The sequence below is a fragment of the Zophobas morio genome, unplaced genomic scaffold (assembly GCF_036711695.1).
Source record: "Zophobas morio isolate AGI-343-1 ecotype UQ-CSIRO unplaced genomic scaffold, CSIRO_AGI_Zmor_V1 ptg000011l, whole genome shotgun sequence".
NCBI lineage: Eukaryota > Metazoa > Arthropoda > Insecta > Coleoptera > Tenebrionidae > Zophobas > Zophobas morio.
This window is the reverse complement of record NW_026972116.1, coordinates 20,591,389-20,606,423: the sequence shown is the minus strand read 5'-3', so window position 1 is coordinate 20,606,423 and position 15,035 is coordinate 20,591,389. Positions and strand designations below refer to the sequence as shown.

General features: G+C 39.9%; 4 protein-coding genes across 10 annotated transcripts in view; 3 read left to right on the top strand and 1 right to left on the bottom strand.

Moving 5' to 3' along the window:
* The window catches only part of LOC135127208 (1-phosphatidylinositol 4,5-bisphosphate phosphodiesterase epsilon-1-like), a 243,887-nt gene extending 238,486 nt beyond the window's left edge, over positions 1 to 5,401 (top strand). For all 5 annotated transcript variants that reach the window (XM_064053599.1, XM_064053601.1, XM_064053596.1 and 2 more), the window contains 2 exons: positions 2,243 to 2,376; positions 2,427 to 5,401. In XM_064053599.1, coding sequence (XP_063909669.1) covers positions 2,243 to 2,376; positions 2,427 to 4,723 — 2,431 coding nt within the window. In that variant the 3' untranslated portion in view covers positions 4,724 to 5,401. The remainder of the gene's footprint in view (positions 1 to 2,242; positions 2,377 to 2,426) is intronic.
* A 4,418-nt stretch (positions 5,402 to 9,819) lies between these two features.
* On the top strand, positions 9,820 to 11,696 carry LOC135126560 (cell division cycle protein 20 homolog). Its single transcript, XM_064052591.1, has 3 exons — positions 9,820 to 10,659; positions 10,714 to 11,041; positions 11,092 to 11,696. The coding sequence occupies exons 1-3, from the start codon at positions 9,966 to 9,968 to the stop codon at positions 11,630 to 11,632; spliced, it is 1,563 nt and encodes a 520-aa protein (XP_063908661.1). The 5' UTR covers positions 9,820 to 9,965; the 3' UTR covers positions 11,633 to 11,696.
* A 193-nt stretch (positions 11,697 to 11,889) lies between these two features.
* LOC135127207 (smad nuclear-interacting protein 1) lies at positions 11,890 to 13,836 on the top strand. 2 transcript variants are annotated; one of them, XM_064053595.1, is made up of 5 exons: positions 11,890 to 12,233; positions 12,280 to 12,531; positions 12,772 to 13,169; positions 13,221 to 13,455; positions 13,715 to 13,836. In XM_064053595.1, the coding sequence occupies exons 1-4, from the start codon at positions 11,959 to 11,961 to the stop codon at positions 13,451 to 13,453; spliced, it is 1,158 nt and encodes a 385-aa protein (XP_063909665.1). In that variant the 5' UTR covers positions 11,890 to 11,958; the 3' UTR covers positions 13,454 to 13,455; positions 13,715 to 13,836. The 2 variants fall into 2 exon arrangements, with proteins under 2 accessions (XP_063909665.1, XP_063909664.1); XM_064053594.1 differs by lacking the exon at positions 13,715 to 13,836 and having other exon boundaries at positions 13,221 to 13,573.
* The window catches only part of LOC135127205 (proto-oncogene tyrosine-protein kinase ROS), a 40,121-nt gene continuing 38,646 nt past the window's right edge, over positions 13,561 to 15,035 (bottom strand). For both annotated transcript variants that reach the window (XM_064053592.1, XM_064053593.1), the window contains exons 19-21: positions 14,594 to 15,021; positions 14,386 to 14,540; positions 13,561 to 14,133 (exon numbers count right to left, since the gene is read on the bottom strand). In XM_064053592.1, the coding sequence (XP_063909662.1) occupies positions 13,838 to 14,133; positions 14,386 to 14,540; positions 14,594 to 15,021 (879 nt within the window). In that variant the 3' untranslated portion in view covers positions 13,561 to 13,837. The remainder of the gene's footprint in view (positions 14,134 to 14,385; positions 14,541 to 14,593; positions 15,022 to 15,035) is intronic.

Sequence of the window (15,035 nt, the reverse complement as noted above, 5' to 3'; positions counted from 1 at the left end):
CAAAAATTGAAAATATGAAAAACTGTAAATCAAAAAAATGAAAAACGACAAATTGAAAAGAATGTGAAACCTTCTCGGCGGTCCCAAATGCCTTATTTAAGAAAATGAAATCCTCTCGGGGGCCCCAACTATCTTTTTTTTTTGAAGGTGAAACCTCAGGGGCCCTAACTGTGTTTTTTAAAAATGTAAAACCATATCGGGCGCCCAATTGTCTTTTTTTTTAAGGAGATGAAACCTTCTCAGGGGGCCCAACTCTCTCTTTTTTAGAATGTGAAACCTTCTTGGGAGGGCCAACTGTCTTTCTTTTCAGTAAGGTGAAACCTTCTCGAGGATCCTATCTGTCTCTTTTTTAAGAAGTTGAACCCTTCTCATGGGTTCCAACTGTCTTTTTTTACAAAAGATGAAACCCTCTCGAGGGACCCCAACTGTTGTTTTTTTTTAAGAAAATTAAACCTTCTCAGGGCACCAAATGTCTTTTTTTAAGAAGATAAAACTTTCTCGAGGATTAACTGCCTTTTATACCAGAATGTGAAACCTTTTCGTGGATCCCAACTAGCTTTTTTAAGAAGGTGAAACCCTCTCGGGCGCGCCAACTGTCTTTTTTTTTAAGAAAGTGAAACCTTCTCAGGGGACCTAACTCTCTCATTTTTAGAATGTGAAACCTTCTCGGGTGCCCCAACTGTCTTTTTTTAAAGAAGATGAAACCTTCTCAGGGTGCCCAACTCTCTCATTTTTAGAATGTGAAACCTTCTCGAGTGCCCCAACTGTTTTTTTTTAAGAAGATGAAACCATCTCAAGGTTTCCAACTGTCTTTTTTCGAAGAAGATGTAACCTTCTCAGGAGGCTCAACCTTCTCTTTTTTAGAATGTGAAACCTTCTCGGGTGCCCCAACTGTCTTTTTTTAAAGAAGATGAAACCTTCTCAGGGTGCCCAACTCTCTCATTTTTAGAATGTGAAACCTTCTCGAGTGCCCCAACTGTTTTTTTTTAAGAAGATGAAACCATCTCAAGGTTTCCAACTGTCTTTTTTCGAAGAAGATGTAACCTTCTCAGGAGGCTCAACCTTCTCTTTTTTAGAATGTGAAACCTTCTCGGGTGCCCCAACTGTCTTTTTTTTTAAGAAGATGAAACTATCTCAGGGTTCCCAACTGTCTTTTTTTAAAGAATATGAAACCTTCTCAGGGGGACCAACTCTCTTTTTTTAGAATGCAAAACCTTTTCGGGGGTTTCAACTGTCTTTTTTTACAGAAAACGAAACCTTCTTGGGGGCCCCATTTGTTTTTGTTTTTGAAGAAGGTGAAACCTTCTCGGGGGTCCCGATTTTATTTTTTTAAGAAGGTAAACCCTTCTCGGGGGACCCATCAGTTTTTTTTTAAGAAGGTGAAAGGTTCTCGTGAACCTCAACTGTCTTTTTTAAGAATGTAAAGCCTTCTTGGGGGGGCTAGCTGTCTTTTTTTTTTTTCAAGAAGGTGAAACTTTCTCGGGGCCCCCAATTCTCTTTTTTTTAAAGAAGCTGAAATCTTCTCGAGAGCCCCAAATGTCATTTTTTTAAAGAAGGCGAAACCCTCTCGAGAGACCCCAATTGTTTTTTTAAGAAGGTGAAACGTTCTCGGGAACCCCAACTGCCTTTTTTTAAGAAGATGAAAGCTTCTCGTGGGCTCCAACTGTTTTTCCACAGAAGATTCAACCTTATGGAAGGCCCCAATTGTCTTTTTTTGAGACGATGGAACCTTGTGGGGACTCCAAGAGTTTATTTAAGATGGTGGAACCTCGTAGGGCCCAACTGCCCTTTTTTACGGAAGATGTCCCAATTGTCTTTTCTTAAGAAGATGAGACCCTCTCGGGGGCCCCAATTGTCTTTTTTTTAAGAAGGTCGTGGATCTCAAATGTCTTTTTTTTTAAGAATGTAAAACCATCTTTTTTTTAGACTATGAAACCTTCTCGGGGCCCCCAACTGTTTTTTTTTTTAAGAATATAAAAACTTCTTGGGTCTTTTTTTCTCAGAAAGAAGTAAAATTTCGCAAAATAAAATGTCACTCCTACTATTTTTCAAAAAACTGGATTTGTTGGACTGTACTTCAGGGGCGAGGGAAGTTCTGTCGAAATAACTTTCGACCAGTTTTTATTTAATTTGCCTTGTAATGTTATTTTTGAGTCACATGACGCCACACTTCAAACTTCATCAAATCTAATACCCTAATCTGGATTATTTTCAAATTCTCCAAAAGTCCATCTATTTGCAGACCTGGTTCGGGTATAAGGCACTCAGTTCCCGGTCGGACCAGTTCAATAATCAGCAACACCAGCAGTAGTTCCTTCAATGACGACTTCAGCGATGACGACTACGACGATGAAGATGACGAAGACAATATCGACGGTAAACCCCCACCTCTCCCCAAACCCCATCTAACTCACCTCCTCTTCCAGAAAAAGCAATCCACGGAATCTTGACCGCCAACGAATCCCCGCGCCCCTACGGCGTCCCGCACACCGTCTCCAAGACCAGTTCGACCAAGCGCGCCGCCCCCGACGACAAGATGAAGAAACGCAGCAGCCAGATCTCCAAAGAGCTCTCCGACATGGTGGTCTACGTCCAAGCCATCAAATTCCGCGGCCTCAACACCATCAGCCCCAGCAGCTCCGTCAAGCAGAGGCAAAGAGCGTGTCTGTCGAGCTCCGGCAGTTCCATCGTCACCACCGGAAGCAGCTCGGCTTCCAATATTAGCTCGTCGGGGATCTCGTCCAACGAGTCCGAAATCACCATCTTCGAGACGGAGATGAAGCAAGCGCGGCCGAACGTGAACCTCCCGTGCTACCAGTGCTCGTCTATCAACGAGAACACGGCGAAGAGGTTGTGCAAGAGGCAGCCCCAGGGGGTGGTGGCGCACACGCAGACGCAGTTGATGCGGACGTACCCGGCGGGGATGAGGATAGATTCGTCGAATTTCAACCCGGTGATTTTTTGGTCGTTCGGGTTGCAAATGGCGGCGCTGAACTACCAGACGGACGACACACCCATGCAGTTGAACACCGCGATGTTTGAACAGAACGGGAGGGCAGGGTATGTGGGGAAACCCAGCGTCATGTGGGATAGGTCGCACGTGATGTATAGGAGGTTCAACCCGTGGGATAAGGAGTTCGATGGGTTGCATTCGTCCCAGATTGTGATTAACATAGTGTCAGGGCAGTACGTGAGTCAGAGCAACGTCAACTTGAGTACTTACGTGGAAGTAGAGATTATTGGGATACCTGTTGACTGCAATAAGCAGAAAACGAAGATCGTGCAGAAGAACGCCTTAAACCCGATTTGGAACGACACGTTTCATTTTCGAGTTCTGTTCCAGGATTTGGCTTTCTTGAGGTTCACCGTGATGGACGTTACTAGTAATCATTTATTAGCACAGAGGATTTTGCCGTTGAAGTGTCTGCGACCTGGGTATAGACACCTCCGGTTAAGATCCCCCCAGAACAAGTATCTCAACATGTCGACTCTCTTCATCTACTCCCGCGTGGAGGAAGAGAGTCTCGAGAACTCGGAAACGCGAGACGGCATGGAGAGGAGCCAACCAGAAACCGAACCAAAGATTCAAGTCGACCCTAGCGCCGACAGCACGTACTTAGGGATCTCGGGGACGCCACTCTGCGTCAAACGACGCATGTTCTTTCTCATGGTCTACGGCGTCGTCTCCGAGGAACCCTACACGATCTTGAAGATCACACAAGAGTCGACTACTCAAGACGTCCTCTCGCTGTGTTTGCAGAAGGCTAATATCCCGACGAACAAAATCAATGACTACATTCTCGTCGAAGAGGTGGCACGGAGTTGGGAGAAGAAAGACCACAACCTTCCAGCAACCCAGCGGATTCTGGATCTTCACGAGCGTCCTCTCCAAGCGCAGTCCCAGTGGAAGGGCGAGGGTCGCTTCATCCTCAAACGTATGGGTGACGACCCCAGTAGTCGAGCCTGGTTGTCTTCAATCCGCAGCGTCGCCAACCGGGAACGAGAAGCCCGCAAGTCAGACGGAGCCCCTAGTAACGCCTGGGAAGAAAACGATACTTTCCTAGTGTGTATATATAACGTGTCTCCGGAGATTCCTTACGCTATCTTGAAAGTACCGTTGAATGCGTGCGCTCAAGACGTTCTTGCTCAAGCTCTAGTCAAGGCTCGGCGCCTGGAAGACCCCATGAACTTCGCCGTAGTCGAAGAACTGGAATGGGGTGGTGCTAGTCATAACATCCAGCAGCGCCGATTAGCCGACGACGAGAACGTCTACAGCGCGCAGAGCCACTGGCAGACCATCGGTAGATTCATCATGCAGGAGAAGTCTAGTCTTTCGACGCCCACTTCGCTGCGTAAGAACCGCATAACCTCCAGCTTGAGGCTGGCCACTCTGGATCGCATCAGCCGCGGTTTGAACGTCGCGAGGAGTGTCGCCACGAACAGTATTAAAGTGCCCGTGCAAGTCGCGCTCAGTGACCCTACGACTTCCAAGTGGAAGAACAAGAGTGCCGAGGAGAGGAGCAAGGCGGTGCCGCGGGCCAAAGTGAACTCGGAGAAGGACACCGCCGTGACGGCGGGCTCGCAGAAGCAGCAGTGCCAGAGGGAGGTGCACTCGGAGGGAGAGACTCTGAGTGACGAGGACGGGAAGGAGTCGGATCTCATGGCGACAGTGTCGCGGTTGAAGAAGGTTTCGCTGAGGAAGTTCAAAGAGTGGAAATCATGACTTCTGGACTAACTTTTAGTGCGTTTTTATTAAATACTTTGACACTGAAGTGTTTGTATTCTTACAGCTTTAATGAAATAGGGTTGTTAGATGTAGCAACATAGATAGTGTTAAAGTTTGTATTCTACAAAATCTATTTTGCTACTACTTATTTTGTGTTTGTTACGATTTTGGCACTTTTCATTCGAAGTGAAACGATGTGGTTTGAGCTGCAGCTTGACGCTGGCACTTTCTTTGTACTTATATTGTCGACTAAAGTTGTACTGGGAATTTTACAGTTAACTGTTGATTTTAGAGGCTTGTATAAATTGTTCTTTACAAGTTATGTTGAATTTGTTTTGTTTTACTAGCTCTGTTGAGAGTTAACTACGACCCCATCAGTCTTGTCATGTAAGAGCATATCTCAAATATATAGTTTGCCTTGATGACGATTTTTGTGATGTTATTAATATGTTCTAGAGTTTATTATATAATTTATTGAAATAATTTTATTGTTATTAATATAATAGTAAATTAATGATGATAGCTAATTATTATTAAAGATGATGAACTATAATACCTACTTAACTAATGGAAAATGTACTTATAAAATTGTCTCTATCATGTTTCTCATATCTCTTGACATATTTATTGACTTCTTAAATTACTAATTTCATTTCACATATCCCAAAGATCAACTTGCAGTATTGATACATTTATAATAATCGTTCTTGTACCATATTTGCATTAACATTGATGTAATTTATAAAATATATCATATATACATATACGAAAATATATATACTGTTACTTTGTAGTACAAACTTGGAATGATTGTTTTTACGTAATATTGTTATATTTAACGATTTATAAAATATATTGCGTTCAAAAAATTTTTCTTTTTTTTCGTTTAGTTATATTTAGAGAAGTAGTTAATATCAAAAACGATCTACTGTGATTGAAGATTTTTTTTACCTTAACTAACTTTGTTGTGTCGTAATCCATAAACAAAACTAAAATAATTTCCAGTTTTTCAAAATCCTAATAAAAGATAAAAGTAGCAGGTGTTTTGTGTGGTTGAAAAGCACAAGTAAGAAGTACCAAAAGGGACCTTCCTCTTGTTTCTCGTTGTCATCGCTACTGTAGGTACAATCCATCGAAAATCGAGACGGTACAGTCCAAACTTTAGCGACATAGTGACCTTGAGACACATTTAATTGAAATGGAGTCTACATTTTATTTTTATTATTATGTAAAATCATGTTTCATTCTAATTTATTTAGTTTTATTAAGATTCGAATTAGTATAAACAAACGTTGAAAAGAGAAGTGTAAAATTTATCTCTATATCTAAAAAAAATGTAAACCGCTGTCGCCCATTGAAAATCTGCTTTTCCTCACCTACACCTGTAAACAAGGCCTTACGCAATGCTTCTAAACTTAAGTCTACACCTAATTTAAACGGAATCTTTATCTCATCTGACAAAACTCCAATGCAAATTGCTCTCTACAGAAACACTAAAGCTGAACTCAATACTCGACTCGCCAATGGAGAACAGAATCTGTCACTCAAATATAGAAATGGAATTCCCACTATTATATCTGCTAGATCTTTAAACTGACTTTGCCCAATAGTACTTCTGATAAACTCTATATTTATTACCAAAATACCCGTGGCCTACGTAGTAAAACTCATACCTTTTATGTTAACGCATGTGAACTTTTCTATGATATTATTGTCGTTACTGAATCATGGTTAAATGCATCGGTCAAAAATAGTGAACTTTTTCCTTCTGAATATAGTGTCATACGTTGTGACAGAAAATGTAACTTGACTAACAAATCTGATGGTGGTGGAGTCATTGTCGCTCTTTCTAATAAAATAATCTTTGAAGTTCAAACCATGAAGGAATTAGCTGACTTGGTACCAAAAATTGATTTTGTTTTTTGTAAATGTTCTCTGAATAAGTTTGTATTTTTTCTCATTGTTGTTTATATACCGCCTGATCTACCCATTGCCAATTATGAAGCATTTCTTGAAGCTTTAGAAATATTCCTTATTAGCAAACCGTTTATACTGATTGGTGATTTCAATATTCCCACTTATAACAAACATTTCAACACATGTCCCAAACTTCGAATACTACAGAATCTGTCTAATTCACTTGATGTTGTCCAGCACAACAATATTCCTAATAATGATGGAAAACTGCTTGACTTAATTTTTTCCAATCTAAAGCGTCCAATGGTTGTGGATCATGCTAAATATCCTTTTGTTAAAGAAGATTTTTATCATCCAGCTTTGTCAGTTTCTATTGATTTGGAAAATTCTGATAAATTCATACCATTTCCAGCAGTAAATAGTGATCGTTTCAACTTTCGCAAAGCTAATTTTAATAAACTCTATGACGATCTGTGGTGCACTGATTGGTCATCTGTAACTAAATGTACTCATGTGAATCAGGCTGTTAAAACTTTTTATGATCTCCTGTATTCTACTATTAAATCTTCAGTCCCATTTTGTACCAAAAATCGCTCCACTTTTCCTCCATGGTTCACGGCTGATATTATCTTTAATTTAAAACTTAAGCATAGGTGCCGAAGAAAATGGCGTGTCTCTGGTAGCGTAGTTCACCTTAATGAATTTAAAAGATTGCGTAGCTATTGTAAATCACAGATATCCCTTGCGTACAGTAACTACATGAGTAAGATTGAACAGTCGATACTATCAGACCCGAGAGAAGTGTACAAGTATGTTCAGATGAAGAAAGGAATAACGCGAATACCGGGAATAATGTACCATGAGAATCTAGCATATGAGTCACCGCAAGAAATTATTAATGCATTTGCCTCCTCCTTTTCTGGTATATTTACTTCTGGGTCTAATGTGGATTATGAAGATGTGCATACCAATCGCATTTGTTTCGACCTCCAATCCGTAACTGAGGATGAATTGATTCAAATCATGGCTCGTTTTCCACTCAAGCATACAGCTGGAGATGACCAAATCCCAAGCTTTCTCATACATGATGCTCAATTTGCTTTAGCAAAACCGCTATTACATATCATCAATCTAGCTATATCTTCGTCAACATTTCCAACTTTTTGGAAACGCGCAAAAATTGTTCCAGTCCACAAAAATGAAGACAATACACTTCTCAAAAACTATCGACCCATAGCCATCCAATCAAATTTTGCTAAGATCTTTGAGAAAATTATTTATAGAGCTATTTTCAACGGGACGCATCGGTATATCTCTCCAAATCAACATGGTTTCATGCCACGTAGATCCACCTCAACCAATCTGATAACTATTACACAGTTTATTTCTGAAGAACTGGATAGAGGAAGTCAAATAGACGTTATATATACCGACTTCAGTTCTGCTTTTGACACGGTTGATCACAAGATATTATTGAATAAACTCAGTGCGTTTGGTCTTGCGACATCTTTCATTAGACTAATTGATTCATATCTTTCGCACAGGATAAACTACGTCTTCTATAATGGTTTTAAATCCAATGAATATGTATCAACTTCTGGGGTCCCTCAAGGTTCAAACTTAGGCCCCCTGTTATTCGTATTATATATTGATGACCTGATTTCAAGCTTAAATTGCAACACGCTTGCCTTTGCTGATGACCTTAAAATTTTCTCTCGCGTCATGAATCTTGAAGATGCCGAAGAGTTACAACTGAATTTGGACAAAATTAGTGTATGGTGTACTCAAAACGGTCTGAAACTTAATCGGGATAAATGTAACTTTGTTAGATATACTCGTAAGGTAAATTATTTTTCATCTTTGTATAACATTGATGGTGTTGTACTAAACTCTGTTGATAAGATAAAAGATCTTGGGGTACTATTTGATTCGAATTTAAGTTTTTGTGAACACAATGACAGGATTACTTCCGCTGCTTCTAAAACCTTAGGTTTTATTATGCGTGTCTCTGCTAATTTCAAAAACATAATGCTATTTAAGGTATTGTATTTTGCCTTGGTTATAAGTAAACTAGAGTATGCATGCATTGTCTGGCAACCTTATTATTTGAATAGACAGTTAGATATTGAAAGAATTCAGCGTCGGTTTCTCAAGTATATTTCGTTCAAAATTCATGGTGTATACCCTGAGAGGAATATCAGCTATGATGCATTGCTCCAAGAGCATCATTTTAAATCCTTGCTTGAGAGACGAAACTACTTAAATGCTCGATTTATGCATAAACTTATTCATAATGAAATTGACTGTGTGAATCTTCTTTCTAACGTTAATATTTATGTTCCCCGCATATCCTCAAGACATTCAGCAACGTTTTATTTACCAACACCCAAAACTAACTTGTTACGAAAGGCGCCAATTACTAATATGTGTCGGTCTGCCGACAAATTCTATGATGATATATTTTTTGGAACCAATTAATCTTATTTAATGAAATATTGCTAGATAGTTGTTATGTTTTTTGTTCATAAGGTAATTTGCATTACAATTTAATTTATTTATTTATTTATTTATTTTTAGGGAATCTTAATTATATAATTGCATTATTTACTTAGTTTGTTTGTTAAAAACTGCTTGAAAGTATCACATTATTGTTTAATTTAGTTTTATTTAGTTTACTGTTTTACCATATTATTATTTTTATTATTTCGTTAATTCTTGTGTTGTTACTTTAACTTAATTTGTCCTCTAAATGGAAATTCTGTTGGGCAATAAAGACATTATTATTATTATTATTATTATTAATACTCGGAAATGTAATGAGACGTAGATATGAATTCGGAGAGAAACAGTCCCTTCTAAAAAAAACTCCTTAGAAATAGACGACCCTTAATTTATAAAAAAGTAGTGATAATAAAAAAAATAAATTCAAATTTGCTTATGCAACCAAAAATACACGTGTGTTAATGCAACATCTCTATATATAAATTTATATAAAAATCCGCCACCTTCAAAATCGCAGATACGTAGCTTAAATGAAGTTATTGTTGTTAAACAGAACAGGAATTTATTTGATTTATTTTCTATACCGTCTATTATATTATTCGAATTTCGAATTGCTACACAACCTCAATCTCAAACTAGGGACATTTACGTCGTCGGGTTGTCTCCCACCACTCCACAACTCAAATTCAAAAGATGCTGTAACGGATTTTGCCAGTTCTTGTTGTTCGTCGTTCGTATTTATTATTTAGCGCAATTATCGCACTAAAAGTAGTGACTCACCCCATTTTCATTCGACCAACCCGTGCAACTCAACACTAACATGTCGCAGTTCAAATTTGTAACGGAAATGAAGAACCTTGTCACCATGGACGGACCTTTAACTAAGGGCCCTCCGCCTCGATGGCAGCGAAAAGGCCAAGAAAACTACCAATCCACCAGCAACTTGAGCATCAACACCTCAAAGAAATCCACCTCCATGACGAAAACCCCGACGAAACTCAACGGAAGCGACTCCTTGAGAACGAAGAAAACCCCGTCAAAGACCCCAAGTAAGAACAAATCGGGAAGTTCGACGACGCCGACACCAAACAAAACGTTGAAGACACCTGTAGCGGATCGGTTTATACCAAATAGAAGCACAAGTAATTTTGATTTGGCGCATTATAAGTTGAATCAGGAAGAGGATACTTCGAACAGTCCTACACAGAAAGAACTGCAAAAGGTCATGTGTGAGAATTTGTATGGGGGCGATATTGACTCGCAGAAAATACTGTCATATAGGGTGAAACCACCATCAGCCCCTGCTGGGTTTCAAAATCCAATGAGAGTGATTTATACACAGACAAAGACTCCTGCTTCAGTTAAGGGCAATAATAGGTATATTCCACATGCACCTGATAGGATTCTGGACGCTCCAGATATTGTGGACGATTATTACTTGAATTTGATGGATTGGAGCTCCGGAAATGTTCTCGCGGTGGCTCTAGGGGCACATGTATATTTATGGAATGCAGGTATTTAGTCATCTTTTTTACAAAAACCAAGCCATTAACCACTTACTTCTCTAGGAACTGGAAATATTGAAGACCTGTTAGAACTACAAGGCAATGACTATGTTTGCTCCTTATCATGGATCCAAGAGGGCGACCATCTCGCCGTGGGCACTACCAACGGAACTGTAGAACTCTGGGATTGCTCTAAAATGAAAAGACTGAGAGTAATGGATGGACACTCAGCCCGTGTGGGCTCTCTTTCCTGGAATTCCTACATCCTTTCCAGTGGTTGCAGAAGTGGCCAAATTATTCACCATGACGTGCGACAAAGAGACCACCTCATTACTACCTTGTCTGGACACACACAAGAAGTCTGTGGTCTCAAGTGGTCCCCTGATGGAAGGTAAAACCCCTAATTCACCTAATCCCCAAATATTAATTGCTTTGTTGCAGATATCTGGCCAGTGGCGGCAATGACAACGTCTTGAACATCTGGCAGGGCGTCACAGGGGGGCACCACACGAATACAGAGCCCCTTCATGTCTTCACAACGCACCAAGCGGCCGTTAAAGCTCTCGCCTGGTGCCCCTGGCAGCCCCACGTGCTGGCCAGTGGTGGAGGCACTGCTGACCGACATATAAGGTTCTGGAACTGCAATATAGGGTCTTGTGTGAATGCAGTTGACACCAGATCTCAAGTTTGCGCTTTGCTATGGAGCTCCAATTATAAAGAGCTTATCTCAGGACATGGCTTTGCTAACAATGAGTTAATTATATGGAAGTATCCAGCTATGACCAAAGTGGCTGAATTGACAGGACACACCGCAAGAGTTCTCCATTTAGCGATGTCGCCTGATGGTAGCACAGTTCTCTCAGCAGGGGCTGATGAAACTCTGAGATTATGGAAATGTTTTGTTAAGGATGTGTCGAAAAGTAAAGGCGCAGGGGTGCAGTTACGAGAGAAACCTAGCGTTTTAAAACAGTGTATTAGATAAGTTTATGTATTGTGATTAAGTTTTGTAAATTATGTGACTACCAATAAAGTATTTTTGGAAAAAACTGATTTTTTGATCGTCCATAACCTCATTTTTTGGTTCACTTCGTAAACTCTGTACATAATTAGTCCAAATACATTTTTCATTCGAAAAATTACGATTAGTTTGGTTTTTTGAATAACTAGATTTTTTGTTTTTTCGTTTTTACCTCGATTTTTTTACTGAAAGAAAGGTTATGTTTACATCCGCACCACGCATGCGCATTACGTTGTGTAACGAATCCTAACCTCCAAAGTGCGTCTACTATTTATTTAACGAAATCAAAAATGGGCTCAAAAAAGAAGAAGCAACAATCAGAAAGCTCCAGTTCGTCGGACTCCGACGGCGAGAGCTCAGATTCCTCAACAGAAAAGCGTTCAAAGCGCAAAAATAAAAAACAAGATTCAGGATCAGAGACAGAAGTGTCCCCAAAGAAAACAAAGTTTGCTTCGAAATCGAAAAAACGGGAGGCTTCGCCGGCCAAAAGCGACGACGAAGAAAACAGGAAGAAGGAAAAGAAGATCAATAAACCGGCAGTGGAAGAGAACGATGATAAATACAGGTAATAAAAAAACAATAAATTCGTACCATTACTGTTGGAATTACAGGAAACGAAGGCGAACGCCGTCACCAGAAAATCGCGACAGGAGGAATAGGGATGATAAGAGGGTGAGAAATGATAGGGGGCGGCACGACGACCGACGATGGCCACCTGAGCACAGATCCTACGATGACCGGTACAAAAACAGACGCCCGGATAACAGGGACAATCAGAATAGGAGAGACAGGAGGGAAAACCGCGACAGAAATAGGCGAGATGACAACAGGAATTACTCAAACAGGGACCGAGACAGAACCAGGTAAAACTTGAATCAAAGTGTGCTGTGCATAAATGTCAAACCTAAAAATTTGCATCAATATAATATTATCTCTAGTATGAAAACAATCACCCAAGTGATGTTTACAACTTCAAACGAAAATATGTATTCTCTGCACAATTTTTAATTAAAATCTATTGATTTTTAATTATTTTAAGTACAAAATAATTTGTTACAAGAGTGCTGTGTTCAGGAATGCCAACCTCACAAGTGTCATTTCAGAGACCGCAGACGCAGCCGCAGCGGTTCCTTTGACCACTCAAATGCAAAATGGGGTAAAAGCGGCGACGGAAAATCCGATAAGAAGGACCCAAAAGAAAAAGAAAAACCGAGTTTTGCCCTCTCTGGGAAACTGACTGAAGAAACCAATACTTATCGTGGGGTTGTTATTAAATATAGCGAACCCCCGGAAGCCCGCAAGCCCAAACGGAGATGGCGTTTGTACCCTTTTAAGGGCGAGAAGGCGCTTCAGACTTTGTATATTCATAGGGAGAGTGCGTATTTAATAGGGCGTGATCGCAAAGTGGTAGATTTACCAGTTGATCACCCTTCTTGTTCCAAGCAACACGCCGCGTTGCAATATCGTTTGGTTCCTTTCACTCGAGATGATGGCAGCACTGGTAGGTATAGTTAGATTTGTGGAATCTGAAGGGTGATTTGAATGGTTTTAGGTAAGAAGGTGCGGCCATATTTAATTGATTTGAATTCGGCGAATGGAACCTATATCAATAACAAGAAGATTGAAGCCAGTAAATATGTGGAATTGTTGGAAAAAGATGTTATTAAATTTGGGTATAGTTCGAGGGAGTATGTGTTGTTGCATGAGAATAGTAAAGATGAGGCGCAAGATGATGATGTGAAACAAGAAGAAGAAACTGTTACTGTTGTAAAAGAGGAGAATTAATTGTGAGTAATTTTTTTATTGTAAATATGGACTCGTTATTTTTATTCATTAGTAAACTGATCGTGTTCATTATGTTCTGATTCATGGATTAACATTGAAAAAATAAAAGTTTTTTATTTATTTATTTTTTATTAAAATGGTCATCACAAAATTACTCTAACCTCGTTTCCTAGTCACTTTTGTTACATATGTACATCTTATGAGTATTTAATTCTAGACAGACAATCTGGTGTTGAACACTACTTAAAATACTGTTTTCAGGCACTTGGGAATTTTACATTACTCTCTGATTGAAAAATACTGACAGTCGACTTAACAATTTACAGTATCAATTTCAAAACATAAATAAACTATACAACAATAAATATATACATAATCAACAATTTACTGTCCGGCGCAATTTTTATGAACTGCCCCGTTCATTTTCACTTTTTTTAGTGTCTTATCTCTAATTTCTGGCACTTTTCCATTACATTGTACCTTCGTTACTTCGCTCGGTATGGACACTATAGAGGAACTACTTTTCGTGCTTTCAGCTAGCATCTGATTGGGTATCTCATAACCGTCGTTAAGGGGCGCTTCCGGCTCATATAACAACTCCAAATATTTTGGAATAGTCGTCGGCGGCTCGGACGCCAAAAACGGCGTTTTCTCCTTACTCGAGTCGTCCTCAATATCACCTGAAAAAATCACACCGTCACCAACAACACAAATCAATAAACCAATAGAAATGAATCGAAAAGTCGAATTTTATCGACATGCATTATTGCATTTACCTGTGTTATAATTTTCATCTCGAAAATACGCTTCATTGGATATACCTTCAAAATCTGGAAAGCATGGCATTCATACTTATTAGTAGAGTCATGCAGATGACGATGAGTTATTTAAAGTGTGACATGCGCATTACACGAGAGTCAGACCGGACTTACATTCTTGGACCGTGCTGATGTACTGTCCCTCGTGAGCCCCAGTCGACGGACTGCGCAGTTTCTGGAAATGTAAGTTCTCGAGGACGTCCAGACAATATTTGAACGTCGGCCGCTTCTCCGCTTCGAATTCCCAACATTTCAGCATTAGGTTGTGTCTGGAAATGTTTCAGTTAACGTAGAAAATCACAATTTGATTTAATAAACTTACAAAGTTTCTGGGCAATCGATGGGTTTCCCTAGTCTCCCACCACGTCTGACATAGTGCAGCACTTCTAGGTTATTCCGAGCGGGATAAGGTTGCTGCCCTAGCGTCATTATCTCCCACAACAGTACACCGAAAGCCCAAACGTCTGATTGGCTGGTGAAAACGCCATCTACAAGCGACTCTGGCGCCATCCAGCGCACAGGCAACAAACCCTCCCCTTCCTTCCTGTAGTAGTCATTCTTATAAATGTCTCTCGCTAAACCGAAGTCTCCTATTTTCACAATCCGATCTGAGTCTGTAGACGAGACTAAGCAGTTTCGACAAGCCAAGTCCCTATGAACAAAATGCATCTCCTCGAGGTAGCGACAGCCCTTGGCGACATCTACACACATCTTCAGAAGCTCGATAAGAGTTAAAGTGGGTGTTTCGTTCTGGAACGATTTTA